Source organism: Bombina bombina, chromosome 8 (assembly GCF_027579735.1).
Source record: "Bombina bombina isolate aBomBom1 chromosome 8, aBomBom1.pri, whole genome shotgun sequence".
In the NCBI taxonomy this organism is placed as follows: domain Eukaryota; kingdom Metazoa; phylum Chordata; class Amphibia; order Anura; family Bombinatoridae; genus Bombina; species Bombina bombina.
Window position 1 is genome coordinate 20,134,495 of NC_069506.1, and position 12,388 is coordinate 20,146,882.

The 12,388-nt window shown below is 37.2% G+C and overlaps 1 protein-coding gene across 1 annotated transcript in view; it reads right to left on the minus strand.

Annotated features, from left to right (window-relative positions):
• Positions 1 to 12,153, minus strand: part of HAUS5 (HAUS augmin like complex subunit 5) — a 62,566-nt gene extending 50,413 nt beyond the window's left edge. Inside the window, exons 1-2 of the mRNA XM_053690174.1 lie at positions 11,919 to 12,153; positions 1,499 to 1,608 (exon numbers count right to left, since the gene is read on the minus strand). Of these exons, the coding sequence (XP_053546149.1) occupies positions 1,499 to 1,596 (98 nt within the window). The 5' untranslated portion in view covers positions 1,597 to 1,608; positions 11,919 to 12,153. The remainder of the gene's footprint in view (positions 1 to 1,498; positions 1,609 to 11,918) is intronic.
• Positions 12,154 to 12,388: the final 235 nt, after the last annotated feature.

The window sequence follows — 12,388 nt, forward strand, 5'->3', positions numbered from 1 at the left end:
GGTGTGTGTATATTATTATTATCGGTTATTTGTAGAGCGCCAACAGATTGTGTATGTATGTGTGTGTATGTAGGGTGCTAGCACAAATATATTAGAGGAAACATAGGCCAGAGACTTACCTTACAAAACTTTCCTATTTTTACTGTGTAAAAAGGTTTGCCCAACAAAACACCAATACCCTCCTTTTCACCTCTGCTGACCCTTTAACACACTCCCTTCTACACTTGGTTAAACACAGGGCATAATATATAAAAAGGAAAAGAAAAGGAAACATTATATGGCACTCTTACAACTGTGTGTGTGGTGGTAACTAACAAATATAGCAATGAGTAGGGTTAGAAGAAAAAAAAAACTCTAAAACTTAACCTTTATTAAATTATGTTAAATAAAAGGATTATATTGTCCCACATTAAAAGAGTAATACAAAGTGTGTGTATTTAACCGCTGCCTTCCTGTATGCCCTCTACAGTCAAACTTAATAAGAGAAAAACCGCCAATAAGCAATTAAAAAAGGAGCAGTATACAAATGAATAAGTAAAGTACACCAGCCAGACTACTATGAGGAAAATGATTCCCTAGTCTATTAAAGTATCAACAGTTTAAATAGTCTTGCATAATAGTCTAGGCTGGTTGCTAATACCGCCAGTGTAATCGTACTGAAACCCCACAACTTGGAAACAATTAGAGCAGTCTAAATAATGCCATAACATGGCCAACAGATTAACAGGTTAGTAAAGACATGCAGGAGGGCAGTGCGAACACCTGACACACGTTTTGCCGCTGCTTTGTCGCCCCACTCCAAAGCTCTTTAAAAGGATCCAAAGCCAATAAGATCTATCAATGTCACACAGATTTATCATCCAATCGGGAGTGATTCCCACGTCACATGGGTCTGTGTGTGTGTTGGTCGCATCTCAACTAATCGCAACACCCCTCTCAAATTATGTTAAATTATTTAATTACTGTGTGCTTTGGATAGATTAAAGGGCCATTAGAGAAAAAAAAAAATCACGTGTTTAATAGTTAGAACTTGCAATTTAAGACTAGAGACTCGACATGTGCATTCAGCAGTTTTGTTCACTGTAGAATGCGGTGGCCGGTTGGTCATTCGGGACCCTGGACCTCTATGTATTTAACCCCCACATTTAAAAAACTGAAAATTATAAAATATTGCAGAATATTACACCGTCCCCACCCAGCAAAATTTTCTATGACAAATACAGTTATTTATTATAGATGTGCATTTGTTTCTCGGATGAATGCACATTCGTCACGCAAATGGGATTTTCGTTCCCTTTTACCGTTTCACTTTCAGTTTCCGTTTTGTTTTAAAATTAAACGAATACCGAATAGTGCAGCCACCGAATATTTGGGGAAACAAATTTTTCGGAATGAAAATTTTGTCCAAAACAAATTTTTCTGAGCTGCACTATTATCTTGTGCAAGGAAGATAAACATAATGAACATACTGAGAACTAGCCCTACATGCCCTCCTCACCGCTGCAGTGTGTCTTCACTTGGTGCTTTCTGAGCTGGAAGCCCCATTTCTTCCACGGCCCATCTTCGCAGCTCCTGGGCCAAAGTCCGGCGTTCCATCTCTACTCACGTCTGCAGAAAATAAAGAAAAAAACTATATAACAAACAAAATATGATTATGTCTACAGGTTTTATTTTACACACTCAGTACTATAGACTTCCAATCACCCTCTTATATAAAATTTCATATCATTTGTTGGGTGATAATAAAAAAAAAAAACTCACCCTTAATCATACAGTCATTGCAGTTCCATGATTAAGGGTGAATTCTTTTTATTTATTTTTTATCACCCAACAAATGGTATGAAATTTCATATAAGGGAGTATTTAAATATGCAGATCGTCATTTGTTATCTACACAATTAAATGCACAGGTGAAAATAGGTGTGGTGGGTGGTGCTACAGCCTTTATAAGGTTAGACATGAATAAGGAGATGGGTCCGAAACGTTGTCTGTTTTAAAGTGGCTAAATAAAAACATGATGTTTTAATACAATTGGTGGTGCAGCTATACTATTATTTTTGGACTGTTTTCTTGGGACCTTGGTGCAGGTCCAATAGTTGGCACACCTGCAAACAAGTTTTGCTACACCCTTGGTGCTTGGGCAATTTCTGACTTTTCTACACAATTAAATGCCCATGTGGGTTAATCTATGTAAGCGAGACCTGTGGGGAGCTTAGAGAGGATAACAGAACATAAATCAAATATTAGAAGTAGGGATAAGGAAGCACCAGTTTCCTCACACTGCCTCTCTATGGGACACATTAGTAAATTCAGGTTTCAAATCATAGAACAAGTAGTTAGACCTAGAAGGGGCGGTGACAGGGAACATCTTTTGAAAACTAGGGGAGATGTTCTGGATACATAAATTAGAGGCACTAACCCCTAAAGGTTTAAACAAAGATTTTGATTGGTCTTTATTTTTGTTCTTTAATTTTTTTTTTCAAGTGTTTCTTTAAGTGGATCTGGTATACTCCTAAAGAAGCACTATTGCATTATTGAGACAAAGATGGTTGAGATGTAGTAATTATTCTTGTCCACAAGGTGTCACTAATATGCTGATCCTTAAAGGGACATTATACACTCGATTTTTCTTTGCATAAATGTTTTGTAGATGATCCATTTATACAGCCAGTACAGTTTTTTTTTGTTTTAAAAATGGATAGTTTTGCTTATTTTTAAATAACATTGCTCTGATTTTCAAACTCCTAACCAAGCCACAAAGTTTTAGGAGAATACCGTCTTATACCTACTCCAGCTTGCTTCAGTTTGTGTAAAGGGTCTTTTCATATGCAAAGGTAGGGGAAGGGGGGAAGTGTCTGCTATTTCCCACTTGCAGTGGGTGTTCCAGTAACATTTTATACAGAGAGCTAAACTGGGAGCTTCTAAGTAAGTTTTTAAACGGTTTTATACTGGATTTTTATATCTGTGCATCTTATTCTTTATAGTAGTGTCTATTGCATGCAGTTATATGAAAATTACTGTATACTGTCCCTTTAACGTGGTGATCTTGCACCAGAATTAATCAGACTCAGAAAAAAGCAGAATAGAGTTTACTTCTGCATCTGGATCCTAAAGAAAAATGCACAAGCCTAGTACTCACTCCTGGGGAGTTATTTTTGTGTCAGCACTGATTGGCTAAAATGTAAGTCTAACAAAAAACTGAAATAAGGGGCAGTCTAAAGAGGCTTAGCTACAAGGTAATTACAGAAGTAAAAACATAATTTATGTAAGAACTTACCTGATAAATTCATTTCTTTCATATTGGCAAGACTCCATGAGCTAGTGACGTATGGGATATACAATCATACCAGGAGGGGCAAAGTTTCCCAAACCTCAAAATGCCTATAAATACACCCCTCATCATACCCACAATTCAGTTTAACGAATAGCCAAGAAGTGGGGTGATAAAGAAATGAGTAAAAAGCATCAACAAAAGGAATTTGGAAATAATTGTGCTTTATACAAAAAATCATAACCACCATAAAAAGTGTGGGTCTCATGGACTCTTACCAATATGAAAGAAATGAATTTATCAGGTAAATTCTTACATAAATTATGTTTTCTTTCATGTAATTGGCAAGAGTCCATGAGCTAGTGACGTATGGGATATCAACCCAAGATGTGGAACTCCACGCAAGAGTCATTAGAGAGGGAAGGACAAAATAAAAACAGCCATTTCGCTGAAAAAAATGAATCCACAACCCAAATATAAGTTTATTCTCAAAAAAGAAAAACTTAAAATCATAAGCAGAAGAATCAAACTGAAACAGCTGCCTGAAGAACTTTCCTACCAAAAACTGCTTCCAAAGAAGCAAATACATCAAAATGGTAGAATTTAGTAAATGTATGCAAAGAAGACCAAGTTGCTGCTTTGCAAATCTGATCAACTGAAGCTTCATTCTTAAAAGCCCAAGAAGTGAAAACTGATCTAGTAGAATGAGCTGTAATTCTCTGAGGCGGGGCTTTACCCGACTCCAAATAAGCTTGATGAATCAAAAGCTTTAACCACGATGCCAAAGAAATGGCAGAAGCCTTCTGACCTTTCCTGGAACCAGAAAAGATAAACAGACTAGAAGTCTTCCTGAAATCTTTAGTTGCTTCAAAATAATATTTCAGAGCTCTCACCACATCCAAAGAATGTAAAGATCTCTCCAAATAATTCTTAGGATTAGGACACAAAGAAGGGACAACAATTTCTCTATTAATGTTGTTAGAATTCACAACCTTAGGTAAGAATTTAAATGAAGTCCGCAAAACTGCCTTATCCTGATGAAAAATCAGAAAAGGAGAATCACAAGAAAGAGCAGATAATTCAGAAACTCTTCTAGCAAAAGAGATGGCCAAAATGAGCAACACTTTCCAAGAAAGTCCAAAGAATGCATAAGCTCAAATGGAGGAGCCTATAAAGCCTTCAAAACCAATTTTAGACTCCAAGGAGGAGAGATTGATTTAATGACAGGCTTGATACGAACCAAAGCCTGAACAAAACAATGAATATCAGGAAGTTTAGCAATTTTCCTGTGGAATAAAACAGAAAGAGCAGAGATTTGTCCTTTCAAGGAACTTGCAGACAAACCTTTATCCAAACCATCCTGAAGAAACTGTAAAATTCTAGGGATTCTAAAAGAATGTCAAGAGAATTTATGAGAAGAACACCATGAAACATAAGTCTTCCAAACTCGATAATAAATCTTTCTAGAAACAGATTTACGAGCCTGCAACATAGTAATCACTGAGTCAGAGAAACCTTTATGACTAAGCACGAAGCGTTCAATTTCCATACCTTCAAATTTAATGATTTGAGATCCTGATGGAAAAACGGACCTTGATATAGAAGGTCTGGTCTTAATGGAAGTGGCCATGGTTGGCAACTGGACATCCAAACAAGATCCGCATACCAAAACCTGCGAGACCATGCTGGAGCCACCAGCAGCACAAATGATTGCTCCATGATGATTTTGGAGATCACTCTTGGAAGAAGAACTAGAGGCGGGAAAATATAAGCAGGTTGATAACACCACGGAAGTGTCAACGCATCCACTGCTTCCGCCTGAAGATCCCTGGACCTGGACAGGTACCTGGGAAGTTTCTTGTTTAGATGAGATGTCATAAGATCTATTTCTGGAAGACCCCTCATCTGAACAATTTGAGAAAACACATCTGGGTGGAGAGACCATTCTCCAGGATGTAAAGTCTGAGGACTGAGATAATCCGCTTCCCAATTGTCTATACCTGGGATATGAACCGCAGAAATTAGACAGGAGCTGGATTCCGCCCAAACAAGTATCCAAGATACTTCTTTCATAGCTTGAGGACTGCGAGTCCCACCCTGATGATTGACATATGCCACAGTTGTGATATTGTCTGTCTGAAAACAAAATGAACGGTTCTCTCTTCAACAGAGGCCAAATTTGAAGAGCTCTGAAAATCGCACATAGTTCCAAAATATTGATTGGTAATCTCGCCTCTTGAGATTTCCAAACCCCTTGTACTGTCAGAGATCCCAAAACAGCTCCCCAACCTGAAAGACTCGCATCTGTTGTGATCACAGTCCAGGTTGGACGGATGAAAGAGGTCCTTAGAATTATACGATGGTGATCTAACCATTAAGTCAGAGAAAGTCGAACATTGGGATTTAAGGATATTAATTGTTATATCCTTGTATAATCCCTGCACCATTGGTTCATTATACAAAGCTGGAGGTCTCATATGAAAACGAGCAAAGGGGATTGCGTCCGATGCTGCAGTCATGAGACCTAAAACTTCCATGCACATAGCTACTGAAGGGAATGACAGACTGAAGGTTCCGACAAGCTGCAACCAATTTCAAACGTCTCTTGTCTGTTAGAGAGAGTCATGGACACTGAATATATCTGGAAACCTAAAAAGGTTACCTTTGTCTGAGGAATCAAAGAACGTTTTGGTAAATTGATCCTCCAACCATGTCTTTGAAGAAACAACACTAGTTGATTTGTGTGAGATTCTGCAGAATGTAAAGACTGAGTGAGTACCAAGATATCGTCCAAATAAGGAAACACCACAATACCCCGCTCTCTATGATTACAGATAGTAGGGAACCAAGAACCTTTGAAAAGATTATTGGAGCTGTTGCAAGGCCAAAAGGAAGAGCAACAAATTGGTAATGCTTGTCTAGAAAAGAGAATCTCAGGAACTGAAAGTGATCCGGATGAATCGGAATATGAAGATATGCATCCTGTAAGTCTATTGTGGACATATAATGCCCTTGCTGAACAAAAGGCAGAATAGTCCTTATAGTCACCATTTTGAAAGTTGGTACTCTTACATATCGATTCAAAATCTTTAGATCTAAAACTGGTCTGAATGAATTTTCTTTCTTTGGGACAATGAATAGATTTGAATAAAACCCCAGACCCTGTTCCTGAAACGGAACTGGCATGATTACCCCTGATAACTCCAGGAAAGCCTGAGCTTTTACTGGGTTCGCTGGAATGCATGAGAGAAAACATCTTCTCACAGCCTGTCTTACTCTATATCCTATTTTGTACCCCTGAGAGACAATACTCTGAATCCAATGATTTTGGACCGAATTGATCCAAACATCTGAAAAATTTTAATCTGCCCCCTACCAGCTGAGCTGGAATGAGGGCCACACCTTTATGCAGACTTGGGGGCTGGCTTTGAACTCTTAAAAGGCTTGGATTTATTCCAATTTGAGGAAGGCTTCCAATTGGAAACAGATTCCTTTGGGGAAGGGTTAGATTTCTGTTCCTAATGTCAAAAGGAACGAAAACGGTTAGAAGCTTTAGATTTGCCCTTAGGTTTTTTTTATCCTGAGGCAAAAAAAACTCCCTCCTCCCCCCAGTGACAGTTGAAATGATTGAATCCAACTGAGAACCAAATAATGTATTACCTTGAAAAGGAAGAGATAGCAATGTGGACTTAGAAGCCATATCAGCATTCCAAGTATAGCTAAAGACAAATTCTAAAATAGCTAAAGACAAATCTAACATCAATTTTGAAGATATCAAAAATGGCATCAGAAATGAAATTATTAGCATGTTGAATAAACTTAACAATGCTAGACAAATCTTGATCCGATACTTGTTGCGCTAAAGTCTCAAACCAAAAAGTTGAAGCAGCTGCAACATCAGCCAAAGAAATTGCAGGCCTAAGAAGATGACCTGAATATAAATAAGCTTTCCTTGGATAAGATTCAAGTTTCCTATCAAAAGGATCTTTAAAAGAAGTACTATCTTTCGTAGGAATAGTACTGTTTAGCAAGAGTAGAGATAGCCCCATCAACTTTGGGGATCTTTTCCCAGAACTCCAATCTAACTGCTGGCAAAGGATAAATTTTTTTAAACCTTGAAGAAGGAATAAAAGAAGTACCAGGTCTATTCCATTCTTTAGAAATCATATCAGAAATAGCATCAGGAACTGGAAAAACCTCTGGAATAACCACAGGAGGTTTATAAACCGAATTTAAACGTTTACTAGTTTTAATATCAAGAGGACTAGTTTCCTCCATATCCAATGTAATCAACACTTTTTTAAATAAGAGGATTTGTCAGTGTCAATATCTGAGGCAGGATCTTCTGAATCAGATAGATCCTCATCAGAGAAAGATAAATCAGTATGTTGCCGGTCATTTGAAATTTCATCAACTCTATGAGAAGTTTTATAAGACCTTTTACATTTATTAGACGGTGGAATGGCAGACAAAGCCTTCTGAATAGAATCATAAATAAATTGTTTTAAATTTACTGGTATATCTTGTGCATTAGATATTGAGGGAACAGCAACAGGTAATGAACTACTACTGATGGATACATTTTCTGCATGTAAAAGTTTATCATGACAACTATTACAAACCACAGCTGGAGGTATAATCTCCACAGGTTTACAACAAATGCACTTAGCTTTGGTAGAACTGTTATCAGGCAGCAGGGATCCAACAGTGAATTATGAGACAGGATCAGATTGAGACATCTTGCAAATGTAAGAGAAAAAAACAACATATAAAGCAAAATTATCAATTTCCTTTTATGGCAGTTTCAGGAATGGTAAAAAATGCAAACAGCATAGCCCTCTGACATAGAAAAAGGCAAGAGGCAAATAAGAATGGGGTGTTAAAAAATGAAAATGTTTGGCGCCAAGTATGACGCACAACAAACAGAAAAGTATTTTTTGGAGCCAAAAACGTCTGAAAATGACACACTCGCGTCATAGATGACGCAACCTTGTGAAGGACTCGCCGTCAACTAAGACGACGGAAATGACGAATTTGCGTCAACGAACGTAACTTTGCGCAAGAATATATATATATATATATATATATATATATATATATATATATATATATATATATATATATATATATATATATATAAATAACTTCATATAAATGAATAAAGTGCCAAACCATAGCTGAGAGTGTCTTAAGTAATGAAAACATACTTTCCAAAAGACACCCATCCACATATAGCAGATAACCGTTTCAGTACTGGTTTGGCTATCAGTAGAGGTAATGGAATATGAGAGTATATCGTCGATCTGAAAAGGGAGGTAGGAGATGAATCTCTACGACCGATAACAGAGAACCTATGAAATAGATCTCCCGTGAGGAAAACCATTGCATTCAATAGGTGATACTCCCTTCACATCCCTCTGACATTCGCTGTACTCTGAGAGGAATCGGGCTTCAAAAAATGCTGAGAAGCGCATATCAACGTAGAAATCTTAGCACAAACTTACTTCATCACCTCCATAGGAGGCAAAGTTTGTAAAACTGAATTGTGGGTGTGGTGAGGGGTGTATTTATAGGCATTTTGAGGTTTGGGAAACCTTGCACCTCCTGGTAGGAGTGTATATCCCATACGTCACTAGCTCATGGACTCTTGCCAATTACATGAAAGAAAGTGTATTTATTCAACCGTGTTGGTTATGCAAAATTGAGGAATGGGTAATAAAAGGATTAGCTATCTTTTAAATAATAATAATTCTGGAATTGTTCCTTTAATAAAACATTGTTGAAGGTTTGCTATGCTTTGCCTTACTGCTTATTAAAGGGACACTGAAACCAAATTTTTTCTTTCATGATTCAGATAGAGCATGAAATTTTAAGCAACTTTCTAATTTACTCCTATTATCAATTTTTCTTTGTTCTCTTGCTATCTTTACTTTAAAAGCAGGAATGTAAATCTTAGCAGCCAGCCCATTTCAGGTTCAGCACAATGGATAGCGCTTGCTTATTGGAAGATTACTTTAACCCACCAATAAGCAAGCATAAACCAGGTTCTCAACCAAAAATGGGCCGGCTCCTACGCATCACAGTCCTGCTTTTTAAATAAATATAGCAATAGAACAAAGAAAAATTGATTATAGGAGTAAATTAGAAAGTTGCTTAAAATTGCATGCTCTGATTCGTGAAAGAAAAATTTTGGGTTTAGTGTCCCTTTAAGTTGGGGGGTGTGGTGCAAAGCCCTAAACAGAGTTGCACCCATTGCTTATATACACACACAAGTGCTGGACAAATGTATGATTTGATCCTTTAACCCCTTAAAGACCAGCAACGTACCCTATACATCGCTGGTCTTTCTATGGGGATTGAGCAATTAATAGCATGGTCTCACCGCAAGCGGCATAACTGTGCTATTTCCAGTGACAAGAAGGGAGAAGAGAAGGTATAATAGCGCTATTATAAAAAAAGAAAACCCTTGAAGACCCGTGACGTAGATAGTATGTAGCGGTCGTTAAGGGGTTACAAATTTGTAAGCAAGCCACATTTTTCTTTTATCTTTGCCTTAAAAAGAGGTGCTTAAGGGATGTTGTAATGCAGGGGCAGACAACTGACGGCCTAAGGGCCTCATGCTGCCCTCTGCACTAGTCTTTGCAGCACCAGGGAAAAAGCAGAGCTAGGAATGTTTATGGTAGTTGTTGTAATCCGGGAAAATGCAAAACTAAAACTGTGTGCTTCAGGTGGCCAGAACTCAAATGTGCCTTCTGGAGGGGAGACCAGCAGAGACTAGCCTCCAACCTTATCTAAATCCCCTGTGCTACTGGACATTTGTAGGAAGAATATTAGTATTTGTGTGGTAAATAATCATAAAGTTTACATGTGGCCCTTAATGCTTCTAAAATATTGACCTGGGGCCCCCCCATGTGTTTGGAAGTTGGGTCATCACATTTTAGCTTTAAACAAATCCATTTTTGATTTTGCCAGCTGGATGACAGCTGGCAAAGGGACATTAATATAAAATTATATATATATATATATATATATATATATATATATATATATATATATATATATAAAACAAACAAACAAGTAGAATGTCACAAACCAGAAAACTGAAATGAAAACAAGCAGCACTACTAAATATGCGCCATTATACAGAAAGAAAAATATGCAGCTATTGGATTACAGATAAGACAGGCGTGAGGAAAAACTCATGCCTATACGTATATGTAGATAGTGAGAAAATGGAGGGGTCAACAGTGCATGAAATTTCTACGCTAAAACAAACCATTTAAGAACAAAGTATTAAAATATAAAATAATAAATATCAGTCAATGTTGATAAAAATGTGTGTGTGTGTGTATATATATATATATATATAAAAATATATATATATATATTTGCTTGGGTGTTTCTTGATCTGCGCTGTGTACGTTGCAAATGGTTATTTTGCTCTAAATAGTTCCTCCTGATATATTTCAATGGCAGCTAGTTTCTGAATATTCCACTATCATCAAATGGAATGTGAAGGAAAAAAAAGGTATGGAGTTGGATACCCTCTGATGAAGTGAATGTAATTCACGAAACGCGTAAGGGCACGCCCACTTCTGACGTCACTTCCTGTCCAGGGAGACCAAGCTTCAAACACTTCAGCAACGGACCCTGTCACTGACAGGCTTAAGAATCCACATCCATCCGGATATTGTGAGCTATCTAGAGCTCAAAAAACCACAAGGAATCATCATCTAGCTGTATTTACAGCAGTTCATGTAACTATTTATTACGGTTTTCCACCATAAACACCAACTTATCCACCTGAACTCTGGGAACTTTTCAGAGCTCAAAACCACAAGGAATTTACTTTCAGCTGTACTTACAGCATCCTATACCACAATATCAGCAACTTTTATCAGCTAGCTGTTTTTGCACCAGCCCTGATAAAAAACTCACTACCGGATTTAAAGAAATATACTATATTTCATCTGCTCACCTATTCTGTTCCTGATCTGAACTATTATTAAAGAGGATTTCTGTTTATCATTTTTTATTGGACATTGGAAAATAAAAGTGTTTTTATTTTAAATTTCACTTTGTGTCCTTGCAAGCATCATTTATACACATCTCATGAGTGCTGCAAATAATATCCACAATTGATCTCATAGTATGTAAACTGAGCACTAATTGGTTTGCATACATAAAGTTTATACCATACTCCAGAGAGGAGAAGCCTTTCAAGTATAAAGAAGGGGAAAAGAAATAAACAGCAACAAGGAAAGAAATTCAGCAAAAAGAATTAAAGTTTATCTACCTAACTCCAGAGAGGAGAAGTTTGTCTGAAATACCAACATATTTCTACTCCAGGGATATCAAGATTTCCACCATACCAGCTGGAAACATCTTTACCACAGATAGGGATTACATCCCCTCCATGCTTCCAACATACCTCACATGTTTGAGGTTAAATAAGGTGAGCACATTTAAATCTCACTTTTAGTTTTTGATTGCCTAGTACTGACATACTGCACCATCATTTGGTTTTGTTTTTCTCCATTCTATGTGCGCTGAACTCTGAAACTCAACTCCATATAGATAATATATATATATTTCTGTAAAGCCAGAAATCCAATAAGATGGCTAAGTGGAATAATATTCCCCTTACCAGAAAATACCTCAATCATATGAGGTAAGTTGCCGCAACTAGTAGAGGGTAGTAGAATTCCTGTGTGTATAGGTAGGAGTCAGTGACGTGTCATCCGCCTCCTTGGAGTAGGTATTCCTCTGTCTGTTTTCCTCCCAAAGGTGATAGCCCATAAAAGAGAAAAGCTAATATAGTGTAATATTGCTTTTTATTTTACAAATAAAAACACACAGCATATGGTTAAACCATTCACATGAAGTATCCTCACACAATATGAGGTAATGTAATACACAGGAGTGGTCACAGAAATTCTCCAGAAAGCAATTCCAGGGTGTGTGCAGAGATGTATAAATACACAGTCCAGGAAACGTTATATATATATATATATATATATACACATATACACACACAGCAGAAAAACTTGTACTCTGGTCTTTTTGAAACAATTATTTACTGTGAAAATATCAAGTGAGCGGCAGTTGTGTGGACGA